Here is a 14,925-nt window from a genome sequence, read left to right as displayed (position 1 = left end):
AGTGATCATCAATTATTCCAACAATTATTAAAAATATTCCATCAATAATTATTTTGAAAAGTTAAAAAGTAAGAACGGAAAATATCGTAATTGAATGGAAAATGTCATTATTCTAAAACGTTTCAAGAAGTGAAAGGGTCCTCCTTACTCTAACCACAAAAGGTTATGGAGATTAATTGGAATTTATTCGTACTTCAATCAACATGAAGAAGTAACAAATTGAAAACAATTTCCTTTTATTGCAGACCTCTCTATTTTTATTTTGGGGTTGGGGTGGGGTGGTCGTAGGGGGTTGGGTAAGTGGAGTTAGTACAATAAGGGAGCCTCAATCCCAAGCAAGTTGGGATAGGCAACTAGCAATTAAGTGGAGTGAGTGAGTGAGTGAGAATTAATATTATATTACACGTATCGATACGTAATAATTATTCTCATACCTTTTTCCCTCTTCAATGGAATTCATAAAAAACCTTTCCATTTTTGGTAAGTCCACATCAGTTTCAGATATGTGAGTTGCTGCTATGAGGACTAGTATAGTTGAGGAACAGAAGGCAGACTATTAATGTACATTACTCTGAGCAAGACAACTAGCAGCACAGCAACTTGATACACGGATTACAAAATTTCCTAACACATTCATTTTTTTTTCTTCTATTCCTGTACAGGTGCATACATTTACAAGGAAAGATGTCATGGTAGATACTGTTGAAGACTCTCTTTTAATATTTGGAGTGTAACTGGCTTTGATACAAAAGAGTCCATACCATTTGCATAACACTCTTCTGCACTTTCGGATAATGCATTGGCTGTCATCTGCGATAAAGTAAACAGGTTTCATCTGTTAGCTGCAACAGAAAATTGATTGAAGAAAAGGTTGCATCACACAACGAAAAAACGAGGCTAGACACATAAATGTCCTAGTATTTGGAGACTTCAATATCTTAGCAACTTAAGATTCAATAGCCTGATTTTCCACATGAAGCCAGTTAGATCACAATTTATAGACATTTGTACTGAAATGGCTTGTGAAAGGGTACAATTCTTGGGGGTGATTGATATGTATACCTCTTGCAGCTATGGCAATGAAATTTTCCTGGTTACTCAGATTCAATTCCTATCTTTCATTAAGTTCAATAATTTTGTTACTTTAGTATGAAACGTATCACTTTAAACATTCAGTCCTAGATTTTTTTTTTTTTAGTTAGTGCATACGAAAGGATTATAAGAATGATACTGTTAGGTCACCAACAACAGAAAGAAAAATGGAACAAGCAAGAGATAATATGGAACAATAAAGGCCGTAAAGCACAAGTAATTAGGCATCGAGAGTGTAGGTTCTTACTGCAATTATAGGAATCCGCTTTGTGGAGGATTCATCGCTTCTCTGTGAGGAATTTGAAGGAGACACCTCTTCATCAATGCCAGCATCTTTTGCTGCATCCCAGTTACCAGATTCCTCAAATGATCGTATCAATCTTGTAGCTTGAAGCCCATCCATGACTGGCATGCATACATCCTGTACAAATAAAATAATTTCCAGCACAAGTTAGTATCAGTACCTCCCTGGATAATATTTAATACTACCAAATGTAAGCCATTATTCTATGTAGAGCCTGAGAACAAGTAAATAAACATGCCACATACAAAAGCTTTACTGAAAGAAAAACCAAACTTTAGTTAATATACCATTAGAATGAGGTCATATCTGTCACGTTGAACCGCACGCACAGCTTCTAATCCATTGTTCACTATATCTAAGTCATGACCCAACTGCTTCATCATCGACCGTGTTACCATCACAAGTATTTTGTTGTCTTCTACGAGAAGGATCTTGGGTTTCGAAGAGGTCTTCAAAATGTTTGCACCGTTGCTAGAAGAGCACTCGGAACTTCTATCAGGTTGTTCCTGTATCTGACTTTTTTCTATTCTCCTTGTAATTTCACCCTGATCTCTGTTTGTAGTTGCAGAATTAGCGGAAGATAAACAAGGGTTATGGAGCTGATGATCTAAAATACCGTTAATCTTTTGGTCTCTACCAGACGTGCTTGGGTTGCCAGAATTTCGGGTGTGCCTGAAGGAAGATTCAGGCTCAGAAGATGTCTCAACAGCATCTGCTACTGAACATGCATCTTCTACTGAACCCGACTCTTTTGATGTATTGCTATCTAGAGGGAAATAATGGGAGTTCACTGACAATCCATTAGTCTTATTCAAAGTGTTAAACCCAAAACTGTTTGCTGAAAGTTTTGTGGCTCTTCCAGAACTGTGAGAAGAAAACAAGGAACCTAAAGTGCGCGGTTGGAATTGGAAAAAACCGGAATTTATGTCATCATCATTTCCTTCGGAAGAAGTATCATGATTGTCCATTTCGGAGAGTTCTTCATTATCATCTGAACTATCACATACTGGTGAAACCTTGTAAGGTAGAATAAATGTAAATGTAGATCCATGGTTCTCTTTGCTCGATACAGTCATATGACCTCCCATAAGCTCAGCCTGTTCAATTAGAAAATGAGGGGTCAAGGTAAGTACTAATATCATAGACAGTTCAACATAAGTCATTTCAGTATAAGGGAAAATGCTATGCCAAAATTTGAGTTGCAGTATAATGTGGCAGTGCTTGTGGACTATAAAATGATACTTGAGGGCATTTCAATTACTTCGCATTCTTCCATTTTGAAAACTCTTAAGACTTTAATTAATAAACTTTCTAAAGAATATAAGTCGGCCCTTGGTCTATAGGGGTTCGTTGTCCGACATTTCAAGACTTTGCATATGTTTTTTATATAAAGCTAACTCCATTCGAAAGCTATCCCGAGCTTGGATTCATTTCCAAAAAGCAGGACAACTAATGACGAGTCCTAAAAAATTAAGACACCTTTTGCACGATCCATAAAATCAGAAGAATGTTTTGGAAGTCTTGAAGTTGAAAATTGTTAATGCGCTATCACTGTGAAGCTATCACATTACTAACAAGATTCTGGATAGGGATTTGGAGTGTCAAACATAAAAAGCTTTCATTGTGCTAAATGATCAATAAGTTAGGTAAAATAGCGACCAACTATTATGTGTTTAGGGACAATATAGGCAGGTTTTTATGATTATTTTGTCCATCGCAGACCCAATCCTAACTAGGATGAAGTAACCTGAAATGATGAAAGGCGGGTCAAAATGAACCTATTAGAACAGCATCCTTTGCATTTCTCCAAAATTTTCTCAATGGCACATATTTAAATCTTTGAACTTCTATTCGAAAACAAAGTTGAAAGTAAATGAAATTTAGAAGCTTTTGAGAATTACCAGTTGTTTGCAGATTGCCAATCCTAGTCCTGTCCCACCATACTTCCGAGCAGTATCTGCTCCGACTTGCATATATTTCTTGAATAGAGTGGGTATAGCATTTTCTGTTAATCAAGGTAAAACTGGCTTAGCAACATTAGAACCATAATTTTTGAAGGAAAAAAAAAAAACTAAAGATTCTACAAAAGAGTTTCAAGTTATATTCGCTGACAATGTAAATAATTTTGGCACCATCAGTGCAACTTAACCGGTCATAGCAAGCTATCACTCTATTTTCAAAATTATCATATCAGACTTCATGTGGAAAGTTACTTTAACCTAATATTTTGAAAATTATTTACACTGTCAGTGCATTGTGGAATTTCACTAAGTATGTTGTTGTTGTATTTAAACTGTCAGTGCACTGAACATAAACTGTATACAAAATAAGGTCAATGGTACTCCATGAAATTTATGGACCAGCAACCAGGTCATGGCATCATTAATATGTCAACGGACTAAGCAAGAAAGACTGAGTTTGTAAAACATACCTGGTATTCCAATCCCACTGTCATAAACATCACAACGTATCCACACTGTTGTTTCCTGTTGCTTAGGATCAACCACTTCATCTTCTATTGAAGCCCCATTTTGTTCCGAATAATTGCACTCCCCATTCTGCATCGATCTTTCATTTTGACAATCAGCATCTTTGCATCCACCGGAGCCTTTTCGATCAAGGGCGTTGTGAGATGGTGATGTACACTTATCTTCTTTACATATCTTTGCTAAAACCTTTGAATTATCAGAAGCCATTCTCTTATGAGATCCTTGTTTGACAAGAGTACATGGCTCGGGAACCACATACAGCTTTATACCAACCTTTCCTTCATGAGTAAATTTTATAGCATTGCTGCATAACATAAGAAACTACTCAGGTTTCCTACGTCTTCCATACAGTTATTTATGGGGAATTTTCAGCAAAAGTTGGAGAATGGTATGTGCTTTTATGCCCCAATTAAAAAAAAAAAAACTCTGCTGGTACTGTACTATGAAATAACAGGATGGCAAAAATTCGCATGCTCAAGTAAAAGAAGGATGTACACATTTCATTTCCTTTCCACTGGGTAGATATGTCCCATTTGCAGTAAATGAGAGGAAGACTAGAGAAGAAATCAGAATATGCAGCAGATGTTTTCAGTACCGAGCACTATTAACATGAAAGATCTAGCACCATAGAGACCTTCAGCCACCAATAGATTTTCATACCTGATCAAGTTCGTGAGAATCTGGCGAATTCTTAGTACATCCCCGATAACCTGATGTAAAGAAAACTCTTCAGTAGGAAGCTCAGAAAAGATAAAACTACAAAGATAATGAGTTTTTGGGGTTTGGGGGGGTTGGAGTGGGTAGAAGCAGTTAGACATGTATAAGGATAAGTAATAGGTCAACTGATATCTTCTGAGATTTTTTGCTGTCATGTTCTTATAATTAGGGTCAAACGATGGGGCGAGGTTACCATCAATGTAAATAGTCTATGAGAAATCTTACCTCAAGGGGAACATCTTCAGCAATGTGGCCTTCCAATGTTAATATTTTCTGTAGTGATGCTGCTGCAGTTTGCAAGACATGCTTTACAACCTCCCTGGGTCGGAATTTTGTGGCTTCCAACTTCATTACTCCTGAAGAAGAATTAGACAGTAACTTTTTTACAGGACAATCAAGTTAATCAAAGTATATGTAGTTAATTTCTGCTAAGACAAGAAACAAAATCACTAAATGTTGTTCACAGAAAATTCCAGAGAGTAAAAACTTGTCTAATCCAAAAGGAATCTAAACAGAAGAAAATATTTCTTAAGTTTGCAAAGTTCTTTTTGTCCAAATACTTCAACACATAGAAAAGCAAATATTATAACTTAGAAAGGTCACTTTGGGATAGAAGTATATTCGTAAGCATTTCATTTATTGAACTCTGTCCTTCAACTATCCAGACGAGAGTGCAAATGAAAAGCTCATGAATTTTTTTAAAATTAGATCTACACGATTCGTCGAAACATCCAAATACAAACATCTGGGAGATGGCATCAAATATTTTTAGCAAATACTGCAACGCAAAAGAAAAGAGGATGAAATTGAACCTGACTCGACTTTGGAAAGGTCAAGGATGTCATTTATTAGTTGAAGAACCAAGTCTCCTGAAGACAACATTACATTCACAAGCTGACGCTGTTCCTTGTCCAGTTTTGTGGTAGAAAGAATCTCGGTCATGCTGACTACTCCTGACAAAGGAGATCTAATCTCATGAGACATGGTTGCAAGCATTTGTTTTGCTCGCATTGTTTCCTCTGCAACAAATAGAAGTATATAACCTTAGTGATGATTATTCTTCCAGCAGCTGACTTCACATATGTACATAAAGCTTATAATATGTAAATGAACCTGTTATGTGAATAGATTTGTTAAGTTCAGTCTCCTTGGCCTTCCGTACAGCTATCTCTTCACGTAGCTTTGCCATTTTTTCTCTTTTTCTTACCTGCAATTTGACCGTAACATTGCTGAGCTTCCATGAATCATTCACCAAAAAATACATTGATGATAAACTGATGTTTTGAACATCAGAACTCAAACTTCCTGGGAAAAATTACTGCTGAATACCAACAAGAGTAACCGGTGAAGAATCTAGAGTTACTGGTAAAGAATCTAACTCACCTGATCAGTTATCTCCATTCCCATATAATTTACACCAATGGTCTCTCCTGCCTTACTGAACACAGGTTCAACATATATTAGAAAAGTCTTTGACCCAAATAATCCTGTGTCAAATGTAATTTCCCTCTTTGCCGGTATTCCCCGTTCCAAAACCTCTCTTTTGAAGTCTTGAGATTCCTTTACACCGGAACCGGTAAAAATCTCTACATCTGTTTTGCCGATGATGTCCTGAAATATAAGTATGATTGAGTAAAAAACATAGCAGATTTTAAATGCCAAAGAAATTTCATCAAAGTGAACTGATGAATTATAGGAAGAAACTAGATTCCACTCCAAGAGAATATTGAGCAACCTCATATTTTGAAGGAGAAGTTCTAAAGCATATTAAGGTTGATATACCTCTTCACGCAGACTTGGGAAATGATTGTAGATAAAGCGATAGCGTAACTCATTGTCCTGCACAACATAATATCTTGAACAGTTAGTTGCTTCCGAACATAAGACATCAATAAATAATACGCCTTTAAACTAGTTGAAGGAAAACGATGTAGAGGTTAAAGAAGATTTGGAAATGATCCAACATCTGTTTACAAATGAGGGCGATTATATCTAGGAAGAGGGATTGGGGTAATGAGTAGAATGAAAATTTCATCATCCCAATTGCTTATAATATCTGAGCAGAAAAACTTTCAGATAATAAGGTATGTGGAGATATCCGATCAAACTTTTGTTTCTTACAACAACTGAGGAAAGAGAGTAAGACTGCTCACTATGTGTGACTTGAATTTTCTACTGATACCAATTGGACTATGCTGGAAGCCAGCACTTTCTCAAACTTGCAACTGATGCAAACAAACACTACAAGACATTTTGACTAGGATATTAACAAGTAAAAATGTTTTCCATGTGAAATATATTCAAAAGTGATTACTCCATTATCTGGCTTAAGTTGAACCTAAAAGGTCATGCAAAGAAGCCCACCATACAGGCATCAATTGTTAGCTCTTCTCTTCTTATTTTGATTGGTTAGAGATGCATGGTTTTAATAAAAAAGTAACTGGTGTTTGAATAATTAACACAATCTGCGAGATTCATATGTCCTAGTTGTTAGTAGAGCAGAAGAAGTGTTTTTACAATGGCTTTATACCACTTAACCAAATTAAGCAGTTGACTATAGCCCAAGTACTTGATTAATCCATTGTTTGAATAGTGTCCTAAGCTCAGGCGCATCTTTAAAGATGATAAACAAGAAACTGGGAGCACTTCCAATTTAGGTAAGGTGAATACTCATCAAATCATTCTAAGAGAAAACTGACCTGGTGGCCGATGACAACTGGTGCATTCTGGAGGACAAAGTGTAAGAAATTATCTGCCCTTTTCAGAACCTGAGATAATTCTTCCACTGGAGAGGACTGCCTTTCAAGATTTTCTATGCTTTCCTGCAATTTCTCATTTAGTATTTGCTCCCGGTGAACACTCGCTTCCAACAACTTCTCCAAATGTTTAGCTCTTTGCTTCCAGTACTTTATGCTGTCATACTCAGCATCTATTTCTAGTTTATCTTGAACCCTCACATCGTTCCTTTTCCTAGGAGCCTCTTGAAATATGTATCTCTTCAATTCTTCATCCAATATAGAGATTGGACGCTTATCACCCCCATACCTTTCTTCCTCGAATTGATACTTCTCCAATATCTCCAATTTCTTCAGCTCTGATTCTTGTTGTTGCTTGCTAAGATTGTCAAGCTCTTCTCTAAGTAGCCTTACAGCATTTTCCTGTTTAGATTCCCAGTTTTTTACTAAGTAAGCCAACTGAGATGACCCTCTCTCGCTATAATTAGTAAGTTCCACAAGGCGCTTGAAATCAACTATGGTCGAATCATCATTGATAGTAACATCCTCCAACATATCTTGATCTTCACCTGGCCTATCTATGTTGAATTGTTTTCCAGCCTCATTCATATCTTCAGGCCACATTGACGAAAGTTCTTCCACTTCCACTTCGAACTCCATGTCATCTGCTTGATCACTTTCCATCTCGCAAACCATTTGGACTTATTCAATATTACATACAACCCGAAAGTCAAACTACCACTACAATTCTCGCATCTGAGCTTAACTGAATTGAATTCTCAATAAGATCCTCAACACTGAGAGCTAGAAGGAGAACGTAAAATTGTCTCTAGACACACGTGACTATTCAAGATCCTTCAGCTCAACTGCTGAACAATGTCTGCAAACAAAATGATTAAGAAAGATAAGTGTATTGATCCTTATTGGAAGAACCAAATTTGAGACTTATGTATTAGTTGAGACACAAGTGCAACACAGAGAAAATGGATGAATATACACATAATCAATAGGATACATACAACAGATAAAATCAAATTGCAGGCCAGAAAGCCACTACACCTTTCTTCAATAGAACAACTGAAAACTGATTCTTAGAGAGATTTCAACAAGCATTAAGAAGGCCTTTTTTAAAGATCCAAATACGGGATGTGAATATTGATACCATCATCAGCAATAATCACAAGTCACTAATGAAAAACGTCAACTTTGCCAGTTTTTTATTGTTACAACAGAAGCTAGGAAAAAAATTCTCAATGATTTGAACTAAATTTTTCTTCTGCAATCAAAAGCTCATGATGTTAATTCTTGAAAAAACTACTAACAACTTAAAATCAATGAAACAAATGAAATGAGGTGGAAACAGAAAAAGTTTTTTTTTATTTTTTTTATTTTTATTTTTATAAATCACCCTTTACTACAACTTCCAACAAGAACATAAAGAATACAATTCAAGAACATAATTGAGGTGGGACACATATTTCACCTTACAGATTAATAATTCAGAAGAAAAAAAACTTGACAAATAGCCAAGTGTTGATATCAACTAATTCATCATACAATGGGCAACTCAAATTTGCTTATTCCAATGCAAATTGAGATCAAAATTTCACGTACACAGATACCAAAGTCAACCAAATAGCTTAAAAGTAGCCACCTTTCTTAGTTTTCAAGAATTCTTGAAACTTTATGTATTGAACCAAAAACCAAAACAAGAAGAAGAAGAAGAAGGAAGTTGGTTGAATATTTCCTGAGCAACCCACTTTCTTCTTTTTCACTGTAGATCTGAAAGAATCTCTTGAAAGTGCTCAGTCAAAGATAAAAATAATACTACAAGCCTTTGGACCATTATGAAGAATGTAAAAGGTGACCATGTGAAACCAAAACAAAAAAATAATTCAAAAAAAAAAAAAATATATGTGGAGACCAAAAGAAACAAACTCAAGAAGCCATGTGCGTTTTGTAAGTCTTCTTATTTTCTTATGCGTTCAATATTTTATACAGTGGAAAACCCGCCCTCTTTTATAAATATGTGCTCGTTTTTCTGGTTAGATTCATAGCACTCCTTTTTTTCATCACAATTTTCATCAAATATGGACAACATTCATTTTTTTTTTCTAATTCAAGAACACCCTCTAAACGATTTTCTCTCTCTCTTGTTTGTATGTATTGTTTAAGAAGAAATGATTCAGATGGTAGTGAGTATATAATATATATAGTTTGTAAGAGTGGTAAGAGTATTTACTATTTTTTGTGGTGGCAACTAGACACACAGGGATCGCTATGTTTTTTAAATTGAAGAGGACGGAGGTTGCTCCCCGCCTTTTACGAGGTGACGTACTTTCATGGCGCGTCTATATCACGCTCTCTATTTTCAGCCTGTTCTCTCTGTTGTTGACTTGCTATTATACTCATTGTGTATATGTATGTAATTGTATATGAGTTGTCCAATGATTAGCATGAATTTAAACCAAACACCCTCTAGTTTAGGTCTTCTGACACTTCACCCTCTAGTGAAATTTGTTAAGTAAATAAAATGTTACTATTTGAAAGTGAAAAAATTTCTTTTCCATATGAAAAATTAATTTAAAAATTAGTACTATAAGTTATTTCTGATGAACTTTCTCATTATTGTGTCTCGTGATTCTTTGGTAATTTTCTCTATTCTTATTGATACATACATAGCATCAAACAATCAGCAACAAATTACGTTAAATGAATATTTCGAATCGAAGGGAGTATTTCTCATAAATTAGGAAGAGCTTTGCTATTTCCACTTTATAATGAGTCATTTTCTTGAGCAATTTCTTTTAAAATTTTATGACTAGTTGAACTTATTTCACTTTTTACATAGAATAATTGAAATTTCTTACATGGTACGTTAGATATTTTTTGTCTTATTAGGTATTAGATGTGCATGCAATGGATAATGCATTTGGGATAATATGTGCAATGCGTGCCCTTTCTACATCTTTTTTCCTCCTTCCAACGTTAAGACTCAATTGAAAAGAACGTAATGTCAAGTTAACTATTTTTTTTAATCTACAAATGGAGAATTCATGTAAACTTTGAATGAGTTTAAAGTTACTAGGGACTAAAAAATTATACATATTTTTTTCGTGTATCAACTAAAGTTATATGGTGTAAATTAGACTATTCAACAGCACGTTAGCTCTTTAGTTCATTTAAACTAAACCTTAATTAGAAGCTTTTTATCATTTTCACCTTTTCCGAAAATAATTGGAACTTTAGATATTGATCTCAATTTATAATGATGAAAGGGCGTAAGTGGACCAATATAATTGTCAAAAGGGCTATATGTATTTTAAAGAAGAAGTAGCTAAATGAAAAGAAGAAGAAAAAAACAATAGGAGAAGTTCTCTGGAGATTTTCTTTTTCCTGAAAAAAAAAATGTTCGAATAGCTGTTCTTTGTTAGTAGAATTTTTGTCCAGAACCCAAAAGGTTTTTTTAGAAAATTCCTCTTCAGAAACTTTTTGAGAAAAAAGTGTGCAAGGTTTTCTAAACAAACTTGCACGAAGAAAAAGATAGGGGAATTGGATCAAATAAATAAAATGTTAAACTTAACTAATACCTAACACGTTGCACCCGTCTAACCTTTAGAAGCTCAGCAAAAAAAAAAAAAATCGTCAAAGGCAAAGACAACCATATAGTCATTAAGATTTTGAATCTAAAGCAAATATTTTTCTTCAAAGGCAAAGACAACCATATAGTCATTAAGATTTTGAATTTAAACCTCTAAAATATCCTAACACACTATAATAGCATACCATCCACGCTGGTATTTTTCTACTTCCTTGAGAGATTAAATTGTTTTTATCTTATGAATTTGCAGAATCGAACTTATCTCTATTTAGTGTCATCTCATTTGTTTGGTTGAGTGCTTTCTTTATGATCATCAAATCGAATTCTCTCTTTCATTTGATTTTTCTTATTCTTAATCAAACACCATTTTTCCTGGCTAAACTGCATTAAAATGACATATGTTCAAAACATTACACTAACAAACTTCTTGAAGCCGAAGAACTTTTAGCGCATGATTACGTTTGTTGGAGAATTTGCATATAATAAGCAAAAATTGTTCAATGCTTCCTTCATTTACACCTTTTCGCAAATCCGAAGAATATATGTTGTTGTAAATTTTTATAAATACTTGTGAAATACACTCCTCCATGATCAATGCGAATAATTATGAGGAATGCGAATTATCTATAATGCATGATTCCCAATTTGTAGTACCAAGTCCCAACGAGGTATGAATTTTGATGGATGACGTGTTTGTGAGCCGGGCCCCACTACCTATCGCCCAATTATCTTATGTTTCGATTTCATTAGTACTGATGTTTCCTTTACTTTGGTTATTCTTAATATTTGTACTATCAATACTTTTCTTTCTTTAATATTTTCATCTTAGCGTTTTCATCTTGTTTTTCTTTCAAATCATTTTTGAAAATAATTGTCTTGAGCCGAGGTACTCTATTGGAGACATCCTCTCTACCCTGCAAAGGTAAGGGGTAAGGTCTGCGTATACTCCATCTTCTCCAAACCCCGCTTATAAGATTATACTATGTATGTTATTGCGTCAAAAGATACTTTTTGTAATGCTATTTAAATATTATCACTTCAATTTTGAAATTGTACGGATATAACCTTTTTATTTCAAATTAAGAGTGATAGAAATGGCGGTAAGAGGAACTAAAAACAATGTATTGTAGTATGCAAAACATGATAAACCGGTATGACTTAATGTGATATTCAACTTAGCTACCATGTTGGATAAGTCACAAATCATACTGGATCGTCACAAATTCTCTTTTGATTCGGACCCTAGCTTGTTCTGGAAGCTTGCAATATGTCGGCTTCTATTATAAGAGCACATATATCATTTGTCCTGCCCCTAAATTCAAACATGTCTACTTTTGAGCATAAACAAAATGAGAACAAAAAGTAAACACCAATCCTGTCGAGGGTCATCTGTAGCAATTTCTTGCAATAAATTTGCTTAAAAAGATAAAAATGTTCTTGCATACGAAATTTTGTTTAAATTATTGTTCTTGTAACAAATTTATTGAAACTTTAAGTTATTGAAGGGTAGATTAGTCTTGATACCATCTCATGTAATTAGTTATAAAGTAGTTAGTTAGTTAGTTAGTTAAAAGAGTTAGTTGATTAGTTAAGCTTTAACCATGTATATAAATATACACTGCTTGTATATTGAACTTCATATCATTGAATAAGATTTTCTGATTTCTTCATCTCTCAATTCCTCTCTTTATCTATCAATGTTATCATCTTCATCTTGAATAAGAACATGGATCAGAGCACGGCCCATCTCACCCGTTGTTGGGCCTCAAATTAAATTGCCCATGCAATAGATGTCTAGTCCTGGGCGTGAGGTGGGGTGTTGAAGAATGAAAAAAATACTTACTTCGATGATTAATGAGATCGGTGGTCTCCTTATATGGACTTGCGCAATTCTCCCCTCTTGAGCTAGCTTTTGGGGTTGAGTTAAGCCCAAGATCCATTTTTCTTTACATGGTATCAGAGCTACCACATTAAGCTCGTTGATTCAATTACATTCTTGTCTAAATTTTCGCTGTATACTGTCAATTTCTGATCAAGAAAAGATTAACTCAAAGATTCTGAAAAATGACAAACGATCGAAATGAAATTCCCAACAATGGCTTCAATAATGGAGGTCACAAATGAGATGGAGTTCCAGGGGAGCAAGTGACTCAAAACTCTGGGAATCAGATTGGAGAACTTGACTATAATCATCCATTGTTCTCATCGCCGGCTGATGTAAGCGGAATTCAATTGATTCCGTTTCAATTAACTGGTATTGAAAATTACCCAATTTGGTTCAGTAATATGAGAGTCGTATTGCTAGGAAGAAACAAACTAGGAATTGTGAATGGAACTACTAAGAAAGAAAATTTCCCATAAATAATGCATGATAGCTGGGAAAGAGTAATGCTATTGTATTGTCTTGGATCATGAATGCAGGCCCGAAAAATTTGCTAGGTGGTATAATGTATGTTAGGAATGCACAATTAGTGTGCGATAACCCAACTGAGAGGTTTAGTAAGGCTGTTCAAGAACTTTCAACATACATAAAGAAATTTCTACTTTAACCCAGGGTACTGCTTTTGTTTCTGTGTATTTTTCAAGATTAAAGGATCTTTGGGAAGAATTTGAGGCTTTGGTTCCTTTACCTAGTTGTGAGTGTCCTAGGTTAAGAGATTTTGTGTTGTATCAATTCTTGATGGGGCTAAACCAAACCTATTCAAAAGCTGGAAGGCAGATTCTTCTTAGGAATCCTTTACCCACTGTGAATCAGGCATATTCAATAATAATAAGTGATGAAAGTAAAAAAGTGTAGTTGGTACTTCAAGTGTGTTAAGTAATAATTAAACAAATGTTGTGAACAATCTTGACTTAGCTATGTACACTAAAAACAGACTGGGCAAGGACAGGCTCAAAGATTCAAGAAAAAACGATAATCTAGTATGTGAGGTGTGCAAAAGAAAAGGGCATAGTAAGGAGAGTTGCTATAAGGTGGTTGGATATCCTTCTGATTTCAAGTTTCAAAGAAAAGGAACAGGAAACAATGTAGCATACAATGTCAATTTGATGCAAGAAAATGTTGCTGGTGCTACTAATAACGGTCCTGCTTCACATTTTGGTCAGTTTTCACAACAGTATGGCAAGAAGTGTCAACCTCAGTTTAGCTATGCTCATAACACTAATATATGCACTCAGAATACATACTCAAAGGTTGAGACAGGTGAAAGTTCAAACTCTTAAATGCAGATGACAGACACCACAAAGCTTGGAAACTATGCATTTTTTACAAATGATCAATATGAGCAGATTCTCCAACTCTTGAACAAAGGCTCAAGAACTGCATCTACTTCAGCACCTTTAGCAAACATTGCAGGTATACCTAAATATTTTATAGTAACTGATGGTGTGCATGAATGGATTATAGATACAGGGGAAACTAATCACATGGTATCTGATATAAAACTGTTAAATAAAGATTCAGTAGTTAAGATCACAAATCCAAAGAAAGTTTGTTTGCCAAATGGAGATATGACACAAGTAACTCATCCAGGAAAATATTCCATCTCTTATAGAAACACAGTTTCTGATATGTTTTAACATACCGCAGTTTAAATTCAACTTATTATCTATATCTAAGATCACAAAAGAACTTAAGTGTTCTGTACTATTTTTTCCTGATTTTTATATATTCCAGGATCTCTTCACTAGGAAGGTGAGGGAGATTGGTAAAGAAGAAGATGGGTTGTATCTGCTTATGTCACATGCTAATCGTAACACACTTAATACCTCTATGGATGCAAGAGCAAATGAGGTAATTTTTGAGAAAAACAATTGTGATATAGGCTTATGGCATAGAAGATGTGGACATGTGTCCTCTATAGTTCTTAAGAGAATATTAACTGCTAGTATACAAAGTATTCAGGATTGTGTAACTAAGTGCACAGTATGTCCTTGTGCAAAACAAGCAAGAATGACATTTCCTTCTAGTAGTATAAAGAGTATTAG

At 34.8% G+C, this 14,925-nt stretch overlaps 1 protein-coding gene across 1 annotated transcript; it reads right to left on the bottom strand.

The window, feature by feature from the left end:
- Positions 1–308: 308 nt before the first annotated feature.
- LOC132635600 (histidine kinase 5) lies at positions 309–8,320 on the bottom strand. Its single transcript, XM_060352048.1, has 12 exons — positions 7,302–8,320; positions 6,385–6,441; positions 5,986–6,213; positions 5,716–5,809; positions 5,415–5,621; positions 4,828–4,958; positions 4,546–4,595; positions 3,828–4,189; positions 3,298–3,401; positions 1,684–2,493; positions 1,340–1,513; positions 309–810 (listed from the first exon to the last, which is right to left on the bottom strand). The coding sequence occupies exons 1-12, from the start codon at positions 8,031–8,033 to the stop codon at positions 688–690; spliced, it is 3,072 nt and encodes a 1,023-aa protein (XP_060208031.1). The 5' UTR covers positions 8,034–8,320; the 3' UTR covers positions 309–687.
- Positions 8,321–14,925: the final 6,605 nt, after the last annotated feature.

Source organism: Lycium barbarum, chromosome 4, assembly GCF_019175385.1.
Source record: "Lycium barbarum isolate Lr01 chromosome 4, ASM1917538v2, whole genome shotgun sequence".
Taxonomy (NCBI): Eukaryota; Viridiplantae; Streptophyta; class Magnoliopsida; order Solanales; family Solanaceae; genus Lycium; species Lycium barbarum.
Note: the sequence above shows the minus strand (reverse complement) of the source record. Positions and strands in the feature narration are given on the sequence as shown.